Consider the following 26,472-nt stretch of genomic DNA (forward strand, 5'->3'; position numbering starts at 1 on the left):
CCTTACCTGGAGAACAGAGGGTACAGAACCATGTCGGGCTCTATAAACCTACAGCCAGGAGCAGCCTCTGTGCAGGTCTCCCACATAAAGGAACCCTCCCACATAAAGGGCTGTCCCTGCTCTGAGAATGGGGTGGAGTTACCTGGTGCTGCAGCAACCTTGTCAGGTGATCTGGAAGCCTTTGACCTAGAAGAGGTCAAAAGACTCAGAAGAGATCCTGTGTCTCTTACAGGCTTTTGGTCTGGGAATGGGCAACTTGTAGGGAAAGCAGGGTAGAAGGGAGAGTGGCTTCCCACGTTCCTGGGGGACCATCACGGAATATGCTCACGTGACCTGAGACCAGCGGGGAAGGCCCAACTCTTCCAGGTTTCAGCACCGGATGATAAGTATTTTGAGTCCCCAATAACGGTTTCTCCGCCAATGCAATAAGCCAAACCAAGTGGAATCACTAAGACCAGGTTTAGTCTGAGCAAAGCATGCCAACATCACAGCAATAAAGTCATGGTCATCGAGCAATGATGGAGGGGTGGCCCCAAAGTCACTTTATTAATAACCGGCTTGAAAGCACAGCAAGGTGTCTGCTAACTTGTTCCAAAGGCCTCTTCCAGAGAAGCCAAACATGTCACTCAGACCCTTTGTGGCTAACAGCTTAGGGTCTAAAGAGGGGCAGGGAACCTGCTCCTTCAAGTCCTGGGGTGACTTCGGCTGCCCCAGGTAGACCCTGTCATGGGGGGAAGCATTTGGAAACAAGACCTCTCTGGCCCACTGTCAGGTCGGCCAGCATGGACCTGGCTGTGCAGAAGAGGGTGCTCACTGTCACAGCCAGCCCTGCATCCAGTGCCTGACCACATCGACTAACAACAGTTCATACAACTACAGCAGCCACTGACAAGTCAACCCAGCAGCCAGGACAGGTTTCTGGAGATGCTGGGAGAGGTGGGATGCCAGGACAAGTGAACAATTAGGTGTGTCCTTCTCCTAAGGGAGCATGACATTGTCCTGGAACCCCAGAGCACATGTGGAACTGTAGCTGATGAGGGTCAGGTGGCTGGGAAGTGGACATTCTCCACCCAGATGAGTTCGAGCCTTCTGGGAAAGTCTCTTGATTTTCCGGTGAGAAATATTCTTGAAGTCATCAGAAACAGACACGGAGCCTCAACGTCCAGCAGGTGAGCTCTGGGTTCTCAAGAGCCGAACAGTCTGGAAGAGTCAGGGAGGAAAATGGCCATGAGGATGGGAAGTAGCTGCTATAAAAACCCTAGCACACAGCTGAGTGTGGTGATACATGCTGGCTATCCCAGCACTCTGGAGGCCAAGCAGAACCACACTCAAGACCAGCCTGGCCCACACAGCAAGGCACTGACTAGCCTGGGCTACATAGCAAGGCACTATTTCAAACACATTGTCAGGTATGGTATTACATTCCATGATCATCATCTAGATTCATTTTGAGAGAACTCAGCAGGTAAAGGTGCCTGCTGTCAATCTTGACACCCTGGGTTAGATTCCCAAGCCCCACATAATGGAAGAGAGAACCAACTTGCACAAAACACACACACACACACACACACACACACACACACACACACACACACACACACGTTAAAAGGTCAGGAGCACCAATGGAGTAGGTGTGTGAGCACCAAGCAGGGCGGGACTCACACAATCATGCAGAGCATCATGAACACATTCCACAGGGCGATGAAGATCCGGAAGTACCTCAGGCTCAGTAAGAACTCCCGGATGTTGTCTCCTGTAAATCCAGAAAGCATGGTTCAGAAGGCTGTCACCCCGCCCACTGCCATACAAACTGTGGCAGTTCCTGAAAAACCACTGTGGCCCACCAATCCCCAAAGCCTCTGATTGGTGCTGGAAAGGGCACGTGATTTTAGTCTGTCCAATAACACGCTGTCCTGGGACGCGGGCTCTAGTTTTCAGGGCGGGGCTTGCTAGACTGAGAAGTTGCCAGCTCTAGGCTGAGACGGAGGAGCAGAGAGCAGCTGAGCCGGAACCCAGCACCTGCTGCCGCCACTCTGGTTTGGTTGATTGGTTGTTTTTGTTGCTTTTTTAAAATGTTGACTATTTATTTAAATAGGTTTCTCAAGACTGGGTTTCTCAGTGTAGTATGAGAGGTCCTGGAACTCGCCTGTAGACCAGGCTGGTCTCAGACTCACAGAGACCCGCCCGCCTGCCTCTGCCTTCCCAGTGCCGCTGTTAGTAGGAGCCACCACCACTATCCGGCTAAATATCTTTTCTTTTACACAGCAGTGCCGTTCAAGTCAGAGGACAGACTGCAGGGGTCAGTTCTCTCCTACGATGGGGGACCAGAGGCAAACGCCTTTGCTAGCTGGGCAATCTCTGCAGCCTCTGTGAATTGGTCTCACTACAGGGCAGAGGCTGGCTGGGAGCTGCCTGAATTGCCTTCCACCAGCTAAGATCACAGATGCCCATCACCTGCCGATTTTGCAGCATTTTATTTTGCTTTCCTTTGTTTTTTGTTTCTGTTGTTGTTGTAATTTTTTTTTTTTTTTTAAGCTGAGGATCGAACCCAGGGCCTTGAGCTTGCTAGGCAAGCGCTCTACCACTGAGCTAAATCCCCAACCCGCTTTCCTTTGTTTTTGGAGACAGGGTTATCAAGTAGCTCAGGCTAGCCTTGAACTCACTATGTAGCTGAGGATGACCTTGAAGTCCTGATCCCCCTAAATCTGCTCTCCAAGCACTGGGCTGACAGGTGTGTGCCACACACTCAACTCAGTGTTTTCATGACTCCACAATAATTTCACATTTCAAATGGGGGAAAAATACCAAAAGCATGTTTCGTGAAACAAAAATGACATTCGACCGAGGCATGTTGGCACCTGTCTGTAACTCTAGCACTCACCAGGACTGCCAAGTTTAAGCGTAACCTGGGCTACGGAGATGCTGCCTCGCCTCAAAAAATCAAAACAACAAGGCGAGTCTACAGACTGACTTCTAGAACCTTCTTCCAGGTCTGAAGTCAGTCACTCTCCCTGTTTCTCCAGAATCAAAGTAACTAGTGATTAGGTGATCTATAATATAAGGGTGACCCAGGGCAGCACCTGTAGGCAGGGGCTGTCTGTGAACAGCTGGCAATGCAAAGCTGGAACTGTGCGCACCTACACTTCTCACTGAGTGTGGGCATTACCATGGCACCTGCTTAGCAGCCAGCAACACCATCTGTCTGTCTACAGTACCGTCTGTGTCCACGCCACTACACAGGGATAGGAAATGCTAGAATGTTTGGAAAGTACCAGTGAGCAAACCCAATCCTTGTGCCGGCTGTCAGGGTGGCTCAGTGGGTCAAGTGCCAGCCTGGTGACCAGATGTCAACCATAGGAGGGACCCACATAAAAGTAGAAAGGAGAGATTCCAGTTTTCATCTGAGCTCTACACAGGGCCACAGCACAGGGGTGTGTGTGTGTGTGTGTGTGTGTGTGTGTGTGTGTGTGTGTGTGTACACTTTAAAAAAGAAGAAAAGACTGCTCCTCCCAAACAGGATGGTCCCAGTGGGCCAGCCCATGGTCCCTCGTTTCAGACACACAGGGAGAACAAGACATGTACGCCTGCCCAGAGAAGCTCCAAGACAACTGGATGTCTGTTGAGCCTCTGGGGCAGCTGGTGGGAAGGCCCCGATGTTGGGGGAGAAGTGACAGCCAGTACACCCACAGAGGGAACCCCAGCAGCTGGAAAGGTTGAGGGCAGCAGCTGGCCGTCCAGAGCTGTCAGCCTGTGCACATCCTGTGTGAAGGCATGGCTGGGACAATGGGCCAGGGCCTGGCTCATGTGAAATGCAGCCACACAGGTGAGACGGCTTAGCGGGTAAAGGCACAAGCTACCAAACCTGGAACCTGAGTTCAATTCCTATCACCCCACTGGAAGAAGATCCCCTACAAGAGGCCTTCTGACCTCTATATGTGAACCCCACCACACAAATAAATAAATATGTTTAAAGTTATGAAAGACAGCCGGGGGTGGTGGTGCTGCACACCTGTAATCCCAGCACTCGGGAGGCAGAGGCAGGCAGATCTCTGAGTTCGAGACCAGCCTGGTCTATAGAGAGAGTTCCAGGACAGCCAGGGCTGCACAGAGAAACCCTGTCACACAAAACAAAAACAACAACAACAAAAACTTACCAAAGACAAAAACAAACACGAAGCCATGGGGACCTGCAAGATGGCTTAGCGGGTAAGAGTACTGTCACCAAGCCTGACGACCTGAGTGTGATGCCCAGGACCCACATGACAGAAAGAGAGAACGGACTTCCGCAGCGGTCCTCTGCATGACAGGACACAAGCGCTCCCTTACACATACATAAAAGTAGAATCCTGCTGTCAGGGCATGGGTGCCAGACAGGGCAGGCAGGAGGGTACGGCTGGAGGGGTCGCTGGGAGGACAGCACGCTGCGGAAGGCAGAGGCTCCAGATGGGGTCCAGGTGCCCGTTACTCCATTGCTGTCAACCACGGTCTGACCGTTCCTGAGCTCGTGTCCACGCTCCCCGTCACTACAACTCGGATTCGGCCCAGCAAAGCGCAGACCAGGGCTTGATACAGCCCACCCATGGAGGGAAGGGGAGGCGCAGCTTCACGGTGGTGGATGCAAGACAGACGGATGGGTGGGTGGGTGGGGGAGGGTCGATGGGTGGGTGGGGAGATGAATGGTGCTTGCCCAGCAGGCCTCGAACCCTGGGCTCCATTTCCAGCACCTGATAACCAGCAGCGGTGACACGGACCTGTAACCCCAGCACTCGGGATGTACAGGCAGGACCAAAAGCTTGAGGCTACTTCAGGTTAAAAGTAAAATCGAGACCAGCCCAGCACACACGAGATTCTGCCTCCGTAAAAAGAAAAAAGGAAAGGAAAACCCAGTTTCCAATCCTGCCTCTTGCCTCTTGCACCTACCGGCCTCAGGCAATGCTCCCTCATGACAGCACTGGCCAGTGAAAGGGCCTCTGCCACGCCCCATCAACCTGTGCCTCCTGCAGCACCACCCTCCCACAGGGCAGGGCCCCTTTCTCTTACACATCAGAGTGGCCAGCTCAGCGGCTGGCAATACGGTGGGCACCCCTGTCACTCCAACACTTAGGAGGCTGCTCGTGGCTCCACCAGGCCACTCTCAACAATAAAAGGAAGAAGACAGGAAAGCACAGGCTGGTGAAAGCAAACCGGGAGGCAGGAAGTCACGGGAGACATGCTTACCTGTGCTGGGTTCCCTCGACTCCTCCCCGAAGCCTTGCGTGTCCTTCTTTTTCCTATAAAGACCAGCAGATGACACCCACTCTCGTGGAACATAAACACCACAGGGTCTCCTGGCCCTGACACCCAGCTCAGAAGGCCATGACCTGCCCCCGACTTGCTGTGTGACCTGGGGCAGTGATACACCCCTCTCAGGGACACTACCAACCAGCCTAGTCTGTCACAGCTGGGTGTGCAGCCAGGGTCGTCAGAGTGGCCAGAAAGACATTCTTGAGGGATGAGCCTGAGGCTCTTTGGAGGTGCAAGCAGGACACCCCAGAACAGAGAGAGCAGATTTTTTTGTTTATTATTTGTGAGTGAGCACTGTGTGGAGGTCAAAGGACATCCTACAGGAGTCGGTTCTCAGCTTCTACCACGCAGGCTCCGGGAATCGAACTTAGGTAGTCAGGCTTGGCGCCAAGCGCCTTTACCCGCTGAGCCACCTTCAGGCCTAGAGTACAGATTTCCAGTCCCGAGGGTGGTGCGGAACTGTCAAGGCCTTGGCAGGCAGCGCTGAGGCGGGGCCAGGGGCGGGGCCAGGGGCGGGGCGGGGCCGCGCGGGGCGGGGCCAGCCTGACCTAAGGCGTGGGCGGGGCCTGACCGCGGGGACACCGCCCAGCGCGGCCTACTCACAGTTTAAAGTTGAGAACAGCCCCGGCGTTCATCAGCAGCGTCCTGTGGAGGGATAGTGACGGTCACTACGGCCACCCCCGCCCGTCCGGCTGTCACTTCCCAGCCTGACACCCCTCGCTCTTATTACCCAAACAGCAGGATGTCTCCGATCATCCTTACAGCCGAAGCGGGCGCCAGAACCGGAGACGGAAGCTGAGAGGAGGGCGGGAAGAATCACACAAGGCGACCAATGCTGGATCAACATTGACTGGGTTCGCCGAGGGAGGGCGTGGCGTGATGTCACCCGTGGGGGCGGAGCTTGGGCTGCGCGCGCGTGCGCAGTGCTGCGTGCTGAGGCTTGTCCCTGCTGGAGGTTCTGCTCCGGCGCTGACCGGGCGGCGGGTTCCGTGTCCACAGGAAATTGTGCCCTTGACCCCTGAGCCGCCCCGGAGTCGACTGCAGCGCAGTGGGCTCCTTGGATACGGGCGCTACAGATGACTGTACTCTAAAAGGGCCCTATTGGGTCCCACGGAGGGCTGCGATCCCCGCTCAGCGTGCCTACGTGTGGGTGGGGTCAGGGGTCCCATGGAGAACGACGGTCCCGATCGGACAGACCTTACAGAACATGAGGCCTGGGCTGGGGTCCCGACGTGTCGGGCTTCCCGAAGGACCCGTGGGACACCAGGGTCTGGGCTGGAGTCCTCAGGAGAGGGTTCTTCCGACTTGCGGAGCCCCTTGGAAAGACGAGATTCTCACCCGACAGACCAAATAGGACGTGCGGGTTTGGGTTGAAGATGCCTCGTGGGAGGCGGGGCTCTGACTTGCACCTCCCCTTGAAGTGACGGGATCCTCCAGAACAAACCCTGAGATTCTGGGCGGAGGTCTGCGGAGGGCGGGGCTCCTGACTGACGGGATCTTGGGGTAACGGGGTCCCGATTAGGCTAGTCCCACGGAGAGGAGACAGGGTCCTAACACGGCAGCCGTACAGGACTGGAGTCCCGCTTGAGTGGGCTGGATGCCGCGTCCAGACCCCTGCCTAGGCTGCGCTGCACCGAGTTCTGGCACCCCTGAGGCCCCGCACCTGGCGCGCCGGGCGGCTGGGCGGCCTCCTCGGCCCTCCTCCCCCCGGGGCCGGGCCGGGGGCGGTGCCTGACAGCGGGGCGGGCTCAGTGGCCGGGGCTCAGACGCCCGGCGGCGGGCGGCGGGACGCACGGGGCCAGGGCCCGGGAGGCACCGGCCAGCGCCATGGACCTGATATCGGCGCTAAGCCTGGGAGAGCTAGCGCTCAGCTTCTCGCGGGTGCCGCTCTTCCCAGTCTTCGACCTCAGCTACTTCATCGTCTCCATCATTTACCTGAAGTATGAGCCAGGTGAGTAGGGGCTTCCAGGAGAGAGGTTGCCCATGCCTTGATGGTGGAGGCTTGGAGGAGGCAGGACTGATCCGGGGGCTGCATAGGGGAGGAGGAGGCAGGGTGCTCCCACGCGCGCGCGCGCAGGTGGAGGAGGAAGCCCGGGGATGGAGGAGCTGTGGAAAGGGGCAGATGGATGGAGGGAAGGAGAGGAGAGCGCTTGCTTGCTTACTGTAGGGAGGACAGGTGCTGTGGGGGTGGGGAGGGGGTGGGGAAAGGCCAGGAGTCAGGTTAGAGCAAAGCTTCGTGAACTTGAACTTGGGCAAGGGGCACTGCCGGTGGCGAAGGTTGCAAGCAAGGGTCGTCTCTGCCCGGGCGAGGTCGGATGTCCTGCGCGTCAGCTGCCATGACCTCCCTTCACGCCCTTGGAGGGACTGCCGAGTGACTATATAAGGGCTGGCCGTGCTGGGGGCTGCGATCAGGTTCGGGAAAGTGACACCCGCGTCCCCTCGGCGCTGCATCTTTTGGCTTCCTCTTCTCCCCTCCCTTCCCGTTTGTGGGCCGGGCCAGCTCGGGCCTGGGAGCCTTCGCTCTTAGGGAGCCCAAGCGGTTCCAGGATAGGGCAACTTCAGGTCAGCCTGCTCTCAAGAGCCAAGCCTTGATTTAAAAAACCACCAATTACTTGTATTTATTTGTGTGTTGTGGGCATGTGTGGAGGTCAGAGGACAGTTTGCAGGAGTCGTTTTTCTGCGGTCATCATGTGGGTCCTCCGATGGAACTCCGGTGGACAGACTTGTGGACAAGCTCCCTGAGTAGCAGAGCCAGCTCGCTCGCGGCTCCCCCGCCCCTCCTCCAGCCATTCTGTTTTAATGAGGACAAATGGAGCTCACACCGATAACCCCAGAACTCAGGACGTAGAGGCAGGGGGATAGGAAAGCTAATTCCAGGACAGCCAGGGCTACATGGTGAGTTCTTGGCCAGTTCGACTACGGCCGATCTCAAAAATAAATAAATAAACCATGTCTCCCTGGAGTGTTCTATTTTTACACAAGTTCAGTGGGAGCAACCGAGTCATATTCGTCTCCTGTGGTTTTATTCTACTGAACCTGCAAGTTTGAGGGACAGAATAATTTCCTTCCCAGAAAGTTAAGGACCCTTCGGGGGTGGATATGTAAATCAATTCTTTTTGAGGTGGCAAAAATAGCCTGCTATGTTTATTAAAAATGAGGGGCCTTCAAGATGGCCCACAAAGTGGAAGCGGGGAATCAAGCTCAAAAATAAAAGGTGTTCCTGTGAGCCTCACAGGGATCCTTTTCCAGAGCTGTCTTGGGTGAATGTGTGCACATGTCCTTACAAGCACAAATACATGCTCTTATGCAAGGGGCTTGGCTTGACTCGTCAGGATCGAGTTGTGTTTTTCTTCCCTGTGCACCAGCAAGAAAGAGTCTGTCTCTCTAAAAGCTGCTCCGGAGGGTCTTGGCTTTGCAAGGCAAAGTTCTCCTTTGTGCTTTTGTTTGGAGAAACTGGGTTTCCCATCTGGGGAAGAATTCCTGGTGGCTTCTGTGCGACCCAGCACATCCCCAAGATCCACCGCGAGGAGGCGGGAGCCCCCTGGGATGGACTTAGTAAGAAGTGTGCTGAAAATGGGTGGAGGGGTTCAGTATTTCTAACTCTTTTCGTTTATTTATCGAGTGTGTGTGTGTGGCCAGGGTGTGCATGTGTTTTTATTTTTAACTCTTTTCATTTATTTATCGAGTGTGTGTGTATGTGCCAGGGTGTGCATGTGTTTTATTTTTAACTCTTTTCATTTATTTATTGTGTGTGGTGGTGTGGGGGGCGTGTGCGCCAGGGTGTGCATGTGGAGGGCAGAGGACAATGACAGCTATCCTCCTTCCAGTGTGTGGGATGTGGGGATTGAACCCAAGGCTTGGCAGCAAGTATCTTTACCCAAAGAGCCACTCACTGCCCCCTTTATTTCATTTGTGTTTTAAAATATTTTCAGTTGTCGTCATCATCAGTGTGTACAGACATGTCACAGCGAGCATGCAGGCAGAGGACAACTTTGTGGAGCAGCTCCCACATTACACTTTACATGGGTTGGGGACCAAACTCAGGTGGTCACTGGGTAGCAAGTGCTGTTACCTCTGAACCATCTTGCCAACCCCTATTTAATAAAACAGAACAAGGGCTGGGTGGTGGTGGCGCACACCTTTAATCCCAGCACTTGGGAGACAGAGCCGGGCAGATCTCAGTGAGTTTGAGGCCAGCCTGGTCTACAGAGTGAGTTCCAGGACAGCCAGGGCTACACAGAGAGACCATCTCAAATAACAAAACAAAACAAAACAAAACAAAAAACCCAAAGCAAACAAACAAAACAGGGTTCCCTGTATATCCCAGGCTAGATTCCAACTCAATGACCCTTTCTTCAGCCGCCCCTGTGCTCGAATTCTAGATGTGATCCATTCTTGTCTGGATACTTCTGCAGGGGTTCCACAGTAAACCATCTGTGCCACAAGTGTAGGAGTCAGAATATTCCAGAAGGCTTTGCTTTTATGCTTTAGAACTTCATTGGTTTCTCAACCCTAGTTGCACATCAGATTTCTAGAGTCTTTGAAAAGTCCATTTCCACCCGGGCTTGGTGGCGCACACTTTTAATGCCAGCACTGGGGAGGCAGAGGCAGGTGATCTCTGAGTTTGAGGCCAGCCATGATAAAGCTTGACCTCAGCCTGGTGCAGTGGTGCCCACCTGTTATCCCCCCCATTCAAGAGGCAGAGGCAAACTCAAGGCCAGCCTGGACAGCTGAGCCAGATCCTGTCTCAAAATAAAATTGTGTTAAACGTTTTATTATTACATTTTGTTTGTTTATTTATTGTGTGTGTGGAATACTACCATTGCACATGTGTGGAGGTCAGAGGACAATGCAGGTTTCAGGTCTCTCCTTCGACCATGTGGATTCCGGGGATTGAACTCAGGCTGTCTGTCAACCTGGTGGCCAGTGTTGTTACCTGGTAAGCCATCTATCTTGCTGGCCCTCAGGGAGACATATATAGTTTTGTTTTGTTTTATTTTTTTGAGACAGGGTTTCTCTGTGCAGCCCTGGCTGTCCTGAAACTCACTTTGGTGACCAGGCTGGCCTCAAACTCAAAAATCCACCTGCCTCTGCCTCTTGAGTGCTAGGATTAAAGGTGTGCACCACCGCCCCACAAAATTAGTTTTTGTTTATTTATTTTGTGTGCACCCAGCATATATGTGTAGGTGAGAAGAAGACAGTTTGTCGATGAGGAGCTGTTTCCTCCTGCTACGGGTCCCGGGGATCGAACTCAGGTTGTCAGAATTGGCAGTAGGAGTCTTTGCCTACTGAGATATCACCCCAGCCCAAAATAAGAATTTTGTTTGTTTTGGTTTTTGTTTTTTGTTTGTTTGTTTGTTTTGTTTTGTTTTTGGAGACAGGGTCTCTCTGTGTAGTTTTGCGCCTTTCCTGGAACTCACTCTGTAGCCCAGGTTGGCCTCGAACTCACAGAGATCCGCCTGGCTCTGCCTCCTGAGTGCTAGGACTAAAGGCGTGTGCCACCATCACCCAGCCCCAAAATAAGAATTTTTAAAGCAATGTAGGTAGAACTCCTGTCTAGAACCCCTCTTTGTGGGGCTGGGGGTGTGGCTCAGCAATAGAGTGATAGGCTAGGCTAGAATCCCCCAGTGAGGGGCTGAGGCCTGGCTTGTTGGTAGAGCTCTTACTGAGCGTACAGGAGACCCTGGATTCCATTTCCAGACTCCAAAACCAAATAAACAAATAAACCCAGACCAATTTAATCGGAATATCTGCATGCTTGTATTTCATGCCCATTCTCCCAACCCCAACCCCGTGTTTGCTTCGTGACTTCTGCCTGGAGTGTCTCCTTCAAAGTTTGGGGAACAGGAAGCAGAGGGTTGAAGCAAACTAATATGATTAATATGCAGTGAGCCTGCAAGTCCCGTGACTCCCAGAATAATGGATTAGGCTTTGAGAACTACTGTCTTCACCCTTCCCTTAGGAAATCAGGGTGGCTGGTGAGCTGCCAGGCAACACACCTGTCATTTCGGCAAACAAGACTGAGCCTTAGTGTAGGCCAGCCTGGGCTACATATCAAGCCTCTTTTTCAACTGGTGGCGCACACTGAAGTAGTTCCAGAATAGGGCAACTTTAGGTCAGCCTGTGGACCCAACACTCAGGATACAAAAGCAAGGAGATCTCTGTAAGTTTGAGGCCAGCCAGCCTGGTCTACATAGTGAGTTCCAGGACAACCAGAGCTGTATAGTGAGATCCTGTCTTGACAACCCCCGCACCCCCCAATACTCCCACAAAACAATAAAAGAAAAAAGATGGTGAGCTATTCGGGAGGCAGAGACTGGGTCCTCAGGACAAGCTGGCTCCATGTGCACAGACACACATGTGCACAAAGCCCCTGCATATGCATCTTGTCGTCCCCCTGCCCATTCAAACACGCATGCTCAATACTCACATGTACACACGAAACAAAAGGGACAAGTGAGGGCATCTGAGGTGGGTCCAGTCTGCCTGGACTAATTTAACTGTCAAACTGGCCCCATCGCCCCCTCCACACATTTCCCCTTGCTGCTCTGTGACTTGGGCTCTGGCAAAATGACCGGGTTGCCCTCTGCTGGCTCCTGGCATGTAGTCTGCTGGAGATCTGGATCTGAGGCATCTGTAAGAAGTGGTTCCGTTCATTTGGAAAGCTCTAGAAGAACATGAGGGTGCTGGTGTTTTCTGGACCAGGCTTTCCAGAGAGTTCTTTTGCAAGAAAGCTCAGAGTGCTTAGAGCTGCAGGACACTGGGCCGCACCAGAACTGCCCAGAAGAGCTTGATCCACTTAGGGGGGTGAGGTTTCTAGAAGGGAGGAACTAAAATAGGTCAGGGTGAAAGCAAGGCCTCATCCCCACCCCCAGCCCGCCCCCATGCTGGGACGACAGGTGTCCCCCCCCACACCCCTTGTGCTGCAGATGGAACCCAAGGCAGTGTGCCTCTTAGGAAAGCGTTTACCCACTGAGATAGCCCTTGGCACTCATCCTCAGTTGTTGGAACTAAACTGGTCTCATGTAGCTCAGGCTGGACTAAACTTGCTATGCAACTACAGATGACCTTCAACCCCTGATTCTTCTGCCTGCATCTCCCAAGTGTGGGACTACAGACATGCCCAACCGTAACAGACTCCATTTTTTTTTTTTTTTTTTTTTTTAGGTCTCACTATGTAGCCCAGGCTGGCCTCAAACTCATGATCCTCTTGAATCCTGAGTGCTGTGAATCCAGGCCTATGACAGCACACCTGTTTCCTGTTGTGCTGGTGATGGAATCCAGGGCTTCAGGCATGCTAGACCAGTCCTCTGCCCCTGAACTACAGCACCAATTCAGAGGCCAGCTTTTGGGGTTTTGTTTGTTTGTTTGTTTGTTTGTTTTTAGGCCAGCTTTGGGGTCACAACAAAATTAAGCTGAAAAGTACAGAATTTTGGGACTTTGGCGGTGGTTCCTGAGATATGCTACACTAAGCGTATGCAAGGCATAGCACCAAAAAAAGACAAAGAGGGCAATTTCTGTTTTCCCCTTGGACCTCCCCCACCATTAACCTTCAGTACCCGAAGGAGACCCTAGGGGATTCTGAACAGGGATCTTCAACCAAGCCACGCCCCCGGCCCTCACTGGGGGTCTAGGCGGGGCTCCACCCTGACCACGCCCCCAGCCCCTCACTGGGGTTCTAGGCGGGGCTCCACCCTGACCACGCCCCCGGCCCTCACTGGGATTCTAGGCGGGGCTCCACCCTGACCACGCCCCCAGCCCTCACTGGGATTCTAGGCGGGGCTCCACCCTGACCACGCCCCCAGCCCCTCACTGGGATTCTAGGCGGGGCTCCACCCTGACCACGCCCCCAGCCCCTCACTGGGGTTCTAGGCGGGGCTCCACCCTGACCACGCCCCCAGTCCCTCACTGGGATTCTAGGCGGGGCTCCACCCCTGACCACGCCCCTGGCCCCTCACTGGGATTCTAGGCGGGGCTCCACCCTGACCACGCCCCCAGCCCCTCACTGGGATTCTGGGCGGGGCTCCACCCTGACCACGCCCCCAGCCCCTCACTGGGGTTCTAGGCTACTGCTAGACTGTCCCTCAAGCTCACAGTGGGTGGATTTAAGACTAGTGTGTGAAATTTCCACCCCCAGATATTTCAGTTTCATTCTAGGCCCAGGAATATCTCTGGCATAATTGCTAAGGGCTAAGCAATTTCTTTTAGTCCTGGTAGGCAACCTTTGATAGAGCCAGGGAGCCTGGGCTTCTCCAGGTTCTGGGTGACGGAAGCCTGGCATCTCGGCAGTGGAGAGGCTGAGGCAGGAGGATGGCTAGCCTGGACTACAGCAAGGTGCCATGTCCAAATAAATAAATACAAAAACAGGGCTGGAGCAATGGCTCAGCAGTTAGGAGTACTGGCTGCTCTTGCTAAGGATCCAGAGTCCCTCACAACATCTGTAACTCCAGCTCCAAAGGATCTCACGCCCTCTTCAGACCTCAGCAGGTACTGCACTGCGTGATGCACAGACACATAAAATAGATCTTTTAAAAATAAAGATAACGAGTTGAACCATTACATCTTGAGAGCTATATAAACTCATCCCTCAGCCTTTCGACAACCAGAGAAAGAGGCTGGCTGGAGGCTGGTGGCAGACACTTGCTCAGGCCAGAAGGGGACACAGGACTTTACAGGAGGTGCTAATGAAGCAAAGCCTGTTGTTTGCTTGTCACAGCGTCTTGCACTGAAATCCCAGCCCCTCCCCTTCAGCACTGTCTCTGGGGTGGTCCCAAAGGGCACAAGAGACACCCTGGAGTCAGACTGCCCCTGGCAGCTATTTTTAGAAGCACATGCAATTGTCTGTGTCTGCAGGCAGGACTTACCAGCTGCTCCTGGGATCACCGCTCAGGGGAAGCAGTGCTTTAAATAGATGTTCTTTCCCCTCCCTCCCTCCCTCCCCCTCCTCTCCCCTCCCTTCCCTCTCCTTCCTCCTTTCCCTCCTCTCTTTGTGTCCCAAGTAGCTGAGATTATAAGTACATAGCTATTGGTGAAATTATTAAGGCCACTCCACATAGTTAAAAGGGAGGTTTATTTTGTGGGGTAACTTACAAATGAAGGGATAGGTTGTAGGGTCTGGCAAAGGTATGGTGCAGTCTGGTGGTATTCTCTGGAGAACTCTGCTCGGTCTACCTCCAGCGTCCAGCGTCCCAGAACCAAGAGAGGCCTCTCCTCTCGATCCTGGGTCTTCAGCGTCCTCCCTCAGCCCCGCCTTGTGGGAGTGACCAAGGCTGGGATGGCTACCCACTACACATAGCGGGGCACTTGACAAGGCTGGTTGTTTTGTGTGTTCTTTAGAGTACATGGATGTGTGTGTTTGTGTGCGTGCATGCACACTTGTTGCATACATGATCCAGAGAACAAGGTGTGGGAGTCGGCTTGTTCCTCCCACCATGTGTATCCCATAATCCAGCTCAGGGACTGAGGCCTGTTCCTGCTGAGCCACCTCACCAGCGTCTGGGTCTCATGGATTCTAAGGATCTGAATTCCAGTCCTCACACTTGCACAGCATCTCCCCTGCCCTGGTTGCTATTTGAGGCCATTAGTAAAAGATTGCATCATTTACCTTGCCATATCCACACTGAGTGGCATTATTTGAAGGTTATATTTGTTTGTTTTGAACTTATTTATTATATATGTTATGTGTTTGTGTGTGTGTGTGTGTGTGTGTGTGTGTGTGTGTGTGTAGAGCACCTGCCATAGGAGGTAAGTGTAGGTCCAATGACAGCTGGGGAAGTCGGTTCTCTAACGTGTGGGTTCTGGGGATTGAACTCGGGTCCTCAGGCTTGGAGGCAATTGATCTATCTACACAGAGCCATCTCATTGACTGAGTTCCACTGTGGTAACAAGACACAGATCTTTTTACTGAGGAAGAGAAAAGAGGTTTGGGGGCCGAATCTGTGGCTCCATCCCCAGCCCTGGAGGAAACTAAAGGTTGGATTGGCTCAGGTCTGAAGCCTGAAAGTTTAAGGGGACTTCCCTGTTTGGTCTTGTGGACACACCAGTGCAGTAGACACTCACGGGAAAAGCAGAGTGGTGAGGACCAGCAGCCACCAATTCAGACCACCCTGGCCAGGGTTCCTTTTTTTTTTTTTTTTTCCTTTGAGACAGGGTCTCATGTGCCCCGGGCTAGCCTAGAATGTCCCCTGTAGCGAGGGATTACATTAAACCTAGGATTCTCTGGTCTCCCCTCCTGCCTGCATTAACCACACCGAGTTTCCATGGTGCTGTGGGGGAACCCAGGGCTTCCAGCGTGCTAGGCAGGTGCTTACTCACGGGGGCTACAAGCTCTCTACCACCTCAGCCCCAGCCCCCGCTGTGCTTTAAAACCACATTCTCCCAGGGACAAAACTCCAGCAGGCTACCCTTGTCACCACCAGACCTAATTATCATGCCCTACTCCCAGATCTTAAAGGTGTCCCCACCTCCAACCCTAACACCTTGGGGACCAGTTTCCCAATCTGTGAACTGTGGGGGTCAGATGGCATCCAGACAGAAACAAGGGCCCTTGTCGGTGGGTGCCAGCTACTAAGTGACAGCTTTGTCCTAAAATCGTTCTCCACCGAATGAAACTGGTCAGAGAGGGGAGGCATCATAAGCATCACACCAGGAGGTGCCCAGTGGTGGCTCTGGGTGTGGCTTTATGAGATGGGGACCATATTAACATAAAGATGGAGCCTAACCATTAACAAGACTGTGGAGATTTACAAATGTTATAATTATTTATTTATTCATTTGTTTGCTTATTTCTCTCTGTAGCCTTGGCTCTCCTGGAACTCACCCTGTAGGCCTATGAACTCACATAGCCACCATGCTGGGCTGCTTTTATTTTTGTGTGCTCAGGAAGTCAGGTCTCCCTCTACCACGGAAATCCTAGGATGGAACGCAGCTCATCAGTCTTGGTGACAAGCTCCTTTATCAGCCTAGTGGCCCCTGATGAGATTAAATGAGTTTTTCCTATAAATGCCTCACCCGGTCTGAGACCTAAGATGGATTCCTCAGCGGGCACAGGCGAATCGCCACCGCCTCTTCCCGACCTTGGTGGCAGAGCTCACATTCAGCATGCAGCAGGCTTCCATCCCAGCGCCCGATGAGCACTGGGAAGCTCTGGGTTTAATCTTCAGCACCCAGGGGGTTAAAAGGGCAGCATGCGTGCAGGTATGGCACGCTCCTGCGGTCACCTCTTCGCGTGACCACCAGAATCCCTGTGCCTCTCAGGAGCTGTGGAGCTGTCGCGGCGCCACCCGGTGGCGTCCTGGCTGTGCGCCATGTTGCACTGTTTCGGGAGTTACATCCTGGCCGACCTGCTCCTCGGGGAGCCCATCATCGACTACTTCAGCAACAGCTCCAGTATCCTGCTGGCCTCCGCAGTGTGGTAAGCTGAGCCTGGGGTCACGGGGGGGGGGGGGGGGGGGGGGGACACACACTCCAGCACCAGGAAAGGGGGAGGTTGAAGAGGCAAAGACCCCAGTGGCAATCTGCACAGTGCCAGCATCCTCGCTGCCCTCCTCTGGATTTCCCACTGGGCTGCCCTTCCCCCTGACCGTAGGCCTTCTCTCCTCAAAGGTACCTGATGTTCTTCTGTCCCTTGGATCTCTTCTACAAATGCGTCTGCTTCCTGCCAGTGAAACTCATCTTTGTGGCTATGAAGGAGGTGGTGAGGGTCCGGAAGATTGCCGTGGGCATCCATCACGCACATCACCACTACCACCACGGATGGTTCATCATGATCGCCACCGGGTGGGTCAAAGGTAAGCAGAATTATGACGAGAAAGATTGAAAAAAAATCACCACAGGGGTCCAGTGAGACGGCTCAGTGGGTAAAGGAGCTTGCAGCAAAAGTCTGGTGACCTAAGTTTGATCCCTGCAGCCCACACAGGAGAGAACCAGCTCCCACAAGTTGTTCAATGCCCACCACATGGACACCATACACACCATCCACAATAACAATTAAGTTAACAATAGTAGGGGCCGGCAAGATGGCTTAGCGGGAAGAGCACTTGAAGCCGAACCTGATGACCTGAGTTTAATCCCCAGAACCCACACAGTGCAAGGATAGAACCAACTTTTACAAGCTGTCCTCTGACCCACACACACACACACACACACACACACACACACATACACACACACACACACACATACACACACATACACACACACACACACACATACATACACACACACACACACACACACACACATACACACACACATACACACACACACACACACACACACACACACACACACACACACACACACACACACACACACGCACACGCACACATACACACACACACACACGCATACACACACGCACACGCACACATACACATACACACACATACACACACACATACACACACACACACACATACACACATACACACACACACACACACACACACACACACACACACACACGTGTCATGGTGTGCACATGCACACTCCCCACTACCACAGACAGTATAAATAAAATGCAACATTTTTTTTTCAGACATAGTCTCTCTATGTAGACCAGGCTGTCCTTGAACTCAGAGATCCCCTGCCTCTGCCTCCCAAGAGCTAGGTAAAGGTGTGCACCACCATACCTAGATAAATGTAATTTAAAAAATTTGTAGGAGCTGGCAGGATGGCTCAGTGGGTGATGATGATCACCACCAAATGAGCTGCATTCAATCCTTGGCTCACACGAGTTGTCCTCTGCCTTAGAGCTGTGGCACGCTGACACCCCTACACAAATAAACAGACAAATAATAAAATTTTAAAAAAAGAATTATTTAATTTTTTTCAATAAATAAGATCACAACAGTTAGCTAGGTGTGGGGATGGGCTCCTGTCATCCCAGCATTCATGAGGCTGAGCCAGGGAGGATTAGGAGTCCAGGGCCAGCCTGGGCAACACAGTGAGACTCAAGAGAGTCCCTTGAAGGTGGGGTCACAGCCAATTGCTTCTTGCTGGTTTGTCCTGACTGTGCCGTGCGAACCTGGGGAAGGCTTTGTTGCTAGCCTCATTTCCCAACCTATAATGGATGGTCCTCCCCGCCTGTAATGGATGGTCCTCCCCGCCTGTAATGGATGGTCCTCCCCGCCTGTAATGGATATTCCCCGTGAAGAGAAGGCCTTCCCCCCACCCCCGGCTGAGGACCGAACCCAGGGCCTTGCTCAGCCACCGAGCGAGAAGGCCCTGTGTTTCCTTGGGAACTGCAGCTGGAAGGAGGCGTGTCCAGCCAGCTCAGCAGTGCCCTGCCCCACAGGCTCTGGTGTCGCCCTCCTGTCCAACCTGGAACAGCTGCTTCGAGGAGTCTGGAAGCCAGAGACCAATGAAATCCTGCACATGTCCTTGTGAGTACCCTGGCCTCTGTCCCTCCTTGCCCGACCCTGCGCTATTAATCATCTGGAGATACTGCTGGGTGAGGACAGGAAGAACTTCTGCAAAGAGGTGATATTTGACTGGGGTTTTGAAGAGTGAGTAGGGGTTTTCTGGCTACAAAAGACCCTCCTCCCAGAACCTGGCATTGCTGCCAGCTGTCAGGTTAGAGAAGTGCATGGCCAGGATGCAGAATGTGAGTGGGAGGCGAGGGAATGGAGCAGAGTGGGGGCTGGGGCAGGCACTTGTGTGGTGTGGAGGGCCGAGGGAATGCTGGGCAGAGCCACATAACATTCATGCTCCTTGCAGGACTACTGCATTGACCTGACACATCCTTTTTTCTTTCGTTCATTTATTTGTTCTTTTCTCCATTTTTCTTGACATGTGTATGTGTGTGAGGGGTTCATGTAGAGACCTCGGGTTATGCTGGGATCATCCTCAATTGCTTCCCCACCATGTTCTTTGAGGCTGGCCACGGAGTCATCTCTCCAAGCCCCATTTCTTCAGCGTTGGGGCGACAGCCTGCAGGACTCACCTCTCCCCGCCATGCCAGCACCTCTACTCACTACCCAGGGGTTTTCTTCTCTCACATGCCTCCTTAGCCTTGTGCATGGTGACCTTAGCTTCCAGAACCTGCTGAGCAGACGCAACCCACTGCACCCAAACCCCATAGCTACCAAGATCACATGACTGTGTGAGGCGACAGGCGGCCACAACACAACATTCTCCACACCCAGCGTTCAAGGGCTTAGCAGTACCTGGTGGCTTTTCTTGTAGCTGTGACGCCATACATGACAGACAGGAGCCTTTCAGGAGCGAGAGACTTAGGCTTGCAGTTTAGGGGTTCAGTCTGCCAAGGCAGGGAAGGCATCAAAGTCCAACGTGCGGCAGCAGTTCATATCCCACCCCCCCAGAGGAGTGCTGCTCGGCTGGCTTCTCCAAATCCAGTCCCAGACAGTGAGTGCATTGGGGCCACCCACGATCTGCAGGGCTCTTCCCCCTCTGTTGACCTAATCTAGATAATCCCTCGAAGAGAATTGCCTCTGGGTTGTTTTTTTGGTTGTTTTTGGTTTTTTGTTTGTTTGGGTTTTTGTTGTTGTTGTTGTTTTGTTTTGTTTTTTCAAGACAGGGTTTCTCTGTGTAGTTTTTGTGCCTGTCCTGGTTCTTGCTCTGTAGACCAGAATGGCCTCGAACTCACAGAGATTTGCCTGTCTCTGCCTCCTGAGTGCTGGGATTAAAGGTGTGCGCCACCGCCACCTGGCTTTTTTTTTTTTTTTTTTTTTTTTTAGCAGAGTTTTCTCTGTAGCCCTGACTGTCCTGTAACTCATTCTATAGACGGGGCTGGCCTTGAACTCTCAGAGATCCACCTCCTCTGCCTCTGGAGTGCTGGAATTAAAGGCGTGTGCCACCACTGCCACCACCACCACTGCCAGGCTGATTTTTAGGTCTTTTCAAATTGACAAGAGTCACCATTACCAATCCAGGCAAAGTGGTGCACTCCTTTAATCCAGCCAGCCAGTGCTTCCTGGCCAGCTGCGCCTCTGCTGCGCTTTAAATGCAGCCTAGATTGAGAGTGGACCATAGTGACCCATGTCTGCCCCCCAGCCCCACCAAGGCCAGCCTGTATGGAGCTATCCTGTTCACCCTGCAGCAGACCCGATGGCTCCCCGTGTCCAAGGCCAGCCTCATCTTCGTCATCACCATGTTCATGGTGTCATGTAAGGTAAGCCGTGACCTCCACGTCCCTGAGATGGGGTGCGGGAACTCAGACACCCCAGGGTACATGGTCCACAAGACATAGACAGGAGAAATTCATTGGGAGGTTGAGGGGTGAGGTTGAGGGAGAGAATGTGTATAGGCTGGGGTGCTGGTGGACTGTATAGGAAGCTGGAAACCGCTGTGAGTGTGACCCGTGGGGTCACTATAACTGATCAAACACCGGGAAGGGGCTTGGGTCTTCCTTGTCCTTCCACAGGCTGGAGAATGTTGTCTCTAGCTCCCCAAGCATAGAAGGCCCTGCCTAGGGATGGTCCATCCCTGGAGAAGACCATAGCCTTGGAGAGGGATGAGCCAGCTATGGAGGCTGAGGCAGGAGGATCGACATGAGTTTGAGGCCAGCCTGGGCCATGTAGTAAGTTCCAGGCTAGCTAGGGTTGCATAGTGACATTCTGTCTCATAAACCAAAACAACCCCCCACCCCATCCCGGGCCCTGTGGGGACGTGGGCCCAGGATCAGGAGTTCAAGGTCATCTTCAGCTACACAGCAAGTTTGGGACCAGCCTGGGCTACAAAAGAGCCTGTGTCAACACCTTTAATCCCAGCACTTGGGAGGAAGAGCCAGGCAGATAGATCTCTGAGAGTTCGAGGCCAGCCTGGTCTGCAGAGCAAGCTCCAGAACAGGCACCAAAACTATACAGAGAAACCCTGTCTCAAACAAACAAAACAAAGACCCTGTGTCAAAATACAACACAACTAAAAGCAAACACACAAACAAGTGTGGAGAGAGGATGGAAGAGAAAAGAGGGAAGAGTGTGAAGGCAAGAAGGGAGGGAGAGAAGATGAAACCATTGTTCAGAGTTCTGGAGGGTGATGGCCAAGACAGCAGGGGTGGGGTTCTCCAAGGGACTCTTCCCAGCGTCAGATGATTGACACCTTCTATATTCCCACATGATGGAATGAGACACCTATCTCTTACGGCCAGACTTGGCTATACAGTAAGTAGGAGGCTAGCCTGGGCTACAATGATACCCTGACTGAATGACAACAAAATGTAACACCCAAGTGCAGGTGTTGGGAGGTCCTGTTGGGGTGGGTGACCACTGGTCCCAGCATCCCAGGACTATCCAGGCTTGGACACTGGGAGTCAGGTCTCTAGACTCCAGGAAGGGGGCTCATGAACTTGGAGGTGTGGGAAGCAGAGGGCTGGGGCTGGCCCACTCCTTTCCCATGGCTCCTTTGCTCTCTCCCCCATCATTGTGTTTCTTGGGCTCCCCTTCAGGTGTTCCTGACGGCCACACACTCCCACAGCTCTCCATTTGATGTCCTGGAAGGCTACATCTGCCCGGTGCTGTTTGGGGCAGCTTGGGGAGGTGACCATCACCATGACAACCATGGAGCACCCCATGGCGGCGGGCTGGGCACCCAGCACTCAGGCCTGCCTGCCAAGGCCAGGGAGGAGCTGAGCGAAGGCTCCAGGAAGAAGAAGACCAAGAAGGCAGATTAGGGGGTGGACCCAGGCATCCATAGGGTGTTGGGGGAGAAGGGTCTGGACTCAGGGAACCTCAGAACTTAGGGGCTTCCAGGGCTCAGAGCTCCCCTTCCCCATCTGCAATTTGGAGTCATCAGCCAGGGCTGATGAGGATGGAGGAGTTAGGTAGGAGTGAGAAGCCCTGCTTTCTGCCAGACCTCTCATGATGTCACAGCCTTCAGGGTCCCACATCCTCACAGCACCCACAGCAAAGCCCTGGCCAGTAGATTCTTGGTTTTCTTTCTTTCTTCTTTCAAATTATATCTTGTAACCAAAAGAATTTGAAGCCACGTGGAGACTCAGTTACCTGAGTTCCTCCGGAGAGCCAGGTGCTGGGGTTCCCATGTCCTGTTCCTCCCAGGACCACCCTAGAGTTGTGTGACTCCTTCTGGGCATCTTGGGGTAAACCACCTCCTCCTCTGAACCTCTTGCTTCCTCTCAGTAGCACGGAGACCCCGGGTCCTCCTGTGTACAGAAGGTAGATGATGTCAGAAGTTTCCTAAGCAGCATGCTATGGCCAGGGAGCCTGTGTGAAGGACGGTGGTGGATGCTTTATACCTCAGGCTGTTTGTGTTTGGGCCCAGAAGGTCTCACCAGTTACTCAGCTGAGCAGACACATCCAGAGCTGTTAGGAGGCAGAGCTTGAGTTTCCAGCTGCCCACAGGCAGAAGAAGTGTAACCACCTGCGTGTAAGGCAGAGTGTCCAAGAGTCAACCGCCTTGAGTGCTCCAGTTGGGCCCCGGACACATCAGGGGTCCCTCGTGCCGGATCAGCGTTGTTCACTCAGTCATTCAACAAACATGACCCGCAGCTGCTCCGTGTACAGTGCTCTGGCTGCTGGAGAGGAGCAGGCCTTGTACAGGGCGCGGGCTGTGGTAGCCAACCGGAAGGTCTGAGAGGAGAGTGTGGGCAAGGCTGGGCTCAGGCTTCTCTGAGCACCCAGTTTGCTGAGAAGGCGCCTTCTCACGGCCTTGCCCGGAGGTAGGGTAGGGCCTGAAGCTGGAAGCTCCTGGGTTTCATCCTCCTGTGTCAGTCAAAGCTCAGTGTGAGTGACAAGCCAATAAATGTGGTGCAGTGAACCCAACTCTTTTGCTTTATTCAGGTTCAAAATGTAGGGATGTGGTGGGGTCTGTTCTTGGGGATGCTGGGGCCTCCGGGGGTGGGAGGTGGATCCCAAGCACTTCCGACTTCTCAAAGACAGTGGGAAGGTTCACACCTGTCACCCCAGCACGCAGGAAGCTGAGGCAGGAGGATCACCAGGTCCCAGCCGGCCTGAGCTACCTGAGTGACAGAAAAAGGAAGGAAGGAACCGAGGGAGGGAGGGAGGGGAGAGGAGGGCGGGGGTGTGGGTGGGGAGCTAGCATTGCCGTTAGCGCTTCCAGGGATGCACCCAAAGGGGTCCTGGTGCCCGCTTCTCACAGCAGCTGAAATGCGGAGGCAGGAGCAGTCCTCAGCCCTTGGCAGTCTGTCAGGACTGCAGAGCCTGTGTGTACACCGCCGGCCCTGGCCTTGGCTGGGCTCCCAGAGCAGCTGGGGAGACTACAGGGGAGCGGCCTTCCGCCCTCCAGCCCAAGGCGCGGGGATCGCATATTCTGACCGGACAGACGGGATGGAAATAAAGAGCCTCCCAGCCTATTTTGGGAAGGAGGCGTGATAGCCACCGGCTGGCCTGTGGTCAGGGATCGTTGCCAAGACCGGCTGCTATGGAGTCCACGAACAGATGCCAGAACTCTGACAGCCGGGACTTAAGTTCAGGTTAATTTTAGCAGAAGGATTCAAGCTTAGTACTTCTATTGTCTGGTGTTGAATCAGGGTTCTTTATAGCATTAAAATTCTGTTTCACAGCACTGGAGGAAAAAGTTAGTGGTAGAGCCCCGCCTAGAATCCCAGTGAGGGCTGGGGGCGTGGTCAGGGTGGAGCCCCGCCTAGAATCCCAGTGAGGGGCTGGGGGCGTGGTCAGGGTGGAGCCCCGCCTAGAATCCCAGTGAGGGGCTGGGGGCGTGGTCAGGGTGGAGCCCCGCCTAGAATCCCCAGTGAGGGGCTGGGGGCGTGGTCAGGGTGGAGTCCTGTCTAGAATCCCAGTGAGGGCTGGGGGCGTGGTCAGGGTGGAGCCCCGCCTAGAATCCCAGTGAGGGGGCTGGGGGCGTGGTCAGGGTGGAGCCCCGCCTAGAATCCCAGAGAGGGGGCTGGGGGCGTGGTCAGGGTGGAGCCCTGTCTAACTTGCTCAAGGCCCTGGGCTCCATTTATACCATCATACAGACACTGAAAGATATAAATTCATGCTGTGAAGCACAGTGACAAACTGATTTGACTTATGTTGTTTTTGTTTGTTTCAAGACAGGGTTTCCCTGTGTAGCCTGGCTGTCCTGGATCTCGCTCTGTAGACCAGGCTGGCCTCGAACTCACAGAGATCCACTTGCCTCTGCCTCCCGAGTGCTGGGATTAAAGGCGTGAACTACCATGCTCAGCATCCGATTTTTATTTTATTTTATTAAGAGAGTGCCTCGGGGTTGGGGATTTAGCTCAGTGGTGGAGCGCTTTAGCGCAAGGCCCTGGGTTCGGTCCTCAGCTGGGGGGGGGGGAGGAAGTGCCTCACGTGCAGCCCTGGCTAGCCTGGATCTCTGTGTAGACAAGGCTGGCCACGTGTGTAGGACCACTCACTGCGCGCACTCGTGTCCAGCACTCACCGCTCCATTTCCAGAACGTGTGGAATGGAGCCCTGGACCTGCGCGTGCCCAGCTAGTGTCCCGCAGACCCCTCCCGCGCCCCAGCCTCTACCCGCTTTCTACTCTCCGCGCTGGGTGGCTCTAGCGACGCCCTAGGAGCCTGTATTTCCCTCCCGACCGTCCTATTTCACTGGGCAGAATGTGCTCCAAATTAGCCAGATGTCATTTTAAGACGCGTCTCACTGCCGCTGCCTCCAGCGCTGGGACTCCCGGTGTGCACTCTGGTTCTCTTTCCAGTTCGGCACCAGCCCGGCACACACTGGCCCCGCCCGGATCCCCAGGCCTGCCTCCAGCAGCCACCGCACGCGTGGGCGGGCCGACGCGTTTACAGCGGGGTTTCTGGGCCGGCGGCCGCCTGGGGCGCTGGGAAAAGCCCCAGCTCAATTAGCAAAGGAAACCAGCACCTAATTGAGCTGGTGGAAGCCAGCAGAGAGGTCAGAGGTCAGACATAGGGTGCTGGTGGGTCCTGGCAGGCGTCACTGTATTGCTCAGAACTGGCATGAACTGGGTGGACTCCCAGGCCAATCATAAAGCACCAGCCCAACCTGGCTCCCGCGCCTGGGGGCGCCGCCTGCCAAGCACACGGGCCACTGAGCCCTGGTACCCCACATACCATCCCAGCACGAACTCAGCATATGTGGAGCCCAGGGTCTGCCCTCACCTCCTTAACAAACAAACATGGCTTCTCTCTGTGTCGTTAAATAAAGTTTTATTGGCGCATGGCCCCTGACTGTTTGCACCGCATCTGGAGCTGTTCTTGTTGTCACATCAGGGTTAAGACATTGCAACCTCTTTCTAGAAGAGTTGCTAACTCCTAGACTGGATGGTGTGGTGTGGTGTGGGGTGGGGTGTGTGTGTGTGTGTGTGTGTGTGTGTGTGTGTGTGTGTGTGTGAGTGTGTGCGCGCGCGCGCGCGTGAGTGAAAAACCATGCGTAACTCCAGTTCTAAAGGATCTGGCTCCCTCTTCTGGCCTCCTCAGGTACTGCATGCATATGGAGCAAAGATGCATGCAGGCAAAATACACATAAAATAAAATAAATAAAATAAATTCTGATATAATTTTTTATTTCGAGACAGAGTTTCTGTGTAACAGTCCTGGCTGTCTTGGGGCTCACTCTGTAGCCCAGGCTGGCCTCGAATTTACAGTGATCCGCCTGCTTCTGCCTCCTGAGTGCTGGGATTAAAGGTGTGTGTCACCTCTGCCCAGCCAGATATCCTTTTTAAAGACAGTAAGGCCTGCTCGGAAAGCAGCTGGAGGGTGATCCCTTTTTCTTTCTTAAAAAATTTTTTTTTTTTTTTTTTTACCATGTGGTGGTGGTGGTGGTGGTGGTGGTGGTGGTGGTGGTGGTGGTGCACACCTTTAATCTCAGCACTTGGGAGGCAGAGGTTGGCGTATGTCTGTGAATTCTAGGCCAGCATAGTCTACAAAGCAAGTTTCAGGACAGCCAGGACTACACAGAAAAATCCTGTCTCAAAAAACAAAAGGAAAAACAATTTTTTTAAAGATTTATTTATTTATTATGTTATAGAAGAGGGCACCAGATCTCATTACAGATGGTTTTGAGCCACCATGTGGTTGCTGGGAATTGAACTCAGGACCTCTGAAAGAACAGCCAGTGCTCTTAACCTCTGAGCCATCTCTTCTGCTGGAAAAAAAATTTAAATGTATATGGGTGTTTTGTATATGTGCCTGAGTACCATGTGCATGCAGTGCCCTCAGTGGCCAAAAGAGGGCATTGTATCCCCATGGAATTGAAGTTACAAACAGTTGTGAACCTCCACGTAGGTGCCGGGAATCGAACCTAG

At 53.5% G+C, this 26,472-nt stretch overlaps 2 protein-coding genes across 2 annotated transcripts; one reads left to right on the plus strand and one right to left on the minus strand.

Moving 5' to 3' along the window:
* Positions 1 to 512: 512 nt before the first annotated feature.
* On the minus strand, positions 513 to 6,957 carry Smim7 (small integral membrane protein 7). Its single transcript, XM_036166315.1, has 5 exons — positions 6,014 to 6,957; positions 5,887 to 5,928; positions 5,218 to 5,270; positions 1,663 to 1,753; positions 513 to 1,200 (listed from the first exon to the last, which is right to left on the minus strand). The coding sequence occupies exons 1-5, from the start codon at positions 6,037 to 6,039 to the stop codon at positions 1,185 to 1,187; spliced, it is 228 nt and encodes a 75-aa protein (XP_036022208.1). The 5' UTR covers positions 6,040 to 6,957; the 3' UTR covers positions 513 to 1,184.
* On the plus strand, positions 6,380 to 23,024 carry Tmem38a (transmembrane protein 38A). Its single transcript, XM_036166314.1, has 6 exons — positions 6,380 to 7,234; positions 16,540 to 16,696; positions 16,888 to 17,072; positions 18,581 to 18,668; positions 20,299 to 20,416; positions 21,692 to 23,024. The coding sequence occupies exons 1-6, from the start codon at positions 7,111 to 7,113 to the stop codon at positions 21,914 to 21,916; spliced, it is 897 nt and encodes a 298-aa protein (XP_036022207.1). The 5' UTR covers positions 6,380 to 7,110; the 3' UTR covers positions 21,917 to 23,024.
* The last annotated feature ends 3,448 nt before the right edge of the window (positions 23,025 to 26,472 follow it).

The sequence above is a fragment of the Onychomys torridus genome, chromosome 17 (genome assembly GCF_903995425.1).
Source record: "Onychomys torridus chromosome 17, mOncTor1.1, whole genome shotgun sequence".
Lineage (NCBI taxonomy): Eukaryota > Metazoa > Chordata > Mammalia > Rodentia > Cricetidae > Onychomys > Onychomys torridus.

What these genes read in the sequence shown, in the direction of transcription:
- Smim7 (XM_036166315.1), bottom strand. Translation starts at nt 6,039, where the DNA reads ATGATCGGAGACATCCTGCTGTTTGG. An exon ending in GCTGTTCTCAACTTTAAACT is followed by an intron (nt 5,271 to 5,886) that starts GTGAGTAGGCCG and finishes TGGTCTTTATAG; the next exon opens with GAAAAAGAAGGACACGCAAG. An exon ending in GTCGAGGGAACCCAGCACAG is followed by an intron (nt 1,754 to 5,217) that starts GTAAGCATGTCT and finishes CTGGATTTACAG; the next exon opens with GAGACAACATCCGGGAGTTC.
- Tmem38a (XM_036166314.1), top strand. Translation starts at nt 7,111, where the DNA reads ATGGACCTGATATCGGCGCTAAGCCTGGGAGAGCTAGCGCTCAGCTTC. An exon ending in TTACCTGAAGTATGAGCCAG is followed by an intron (nt 7,235 to 16,539) that starts GTGAGTAGGGGC and finishes TGTGCCTCTCAG; the next exon opens with GAGCTGTGGAGCTGTCGCGG. An exon ending in GAAATCCTGCACATGTCCTT is followed by an intron (nt 18,669 to 20,298) that starts GTGAGTACCCTG and finishes TCTGCCCCCCAG; the next exon opens with CCCCACCAAGGCCAGCCTGT.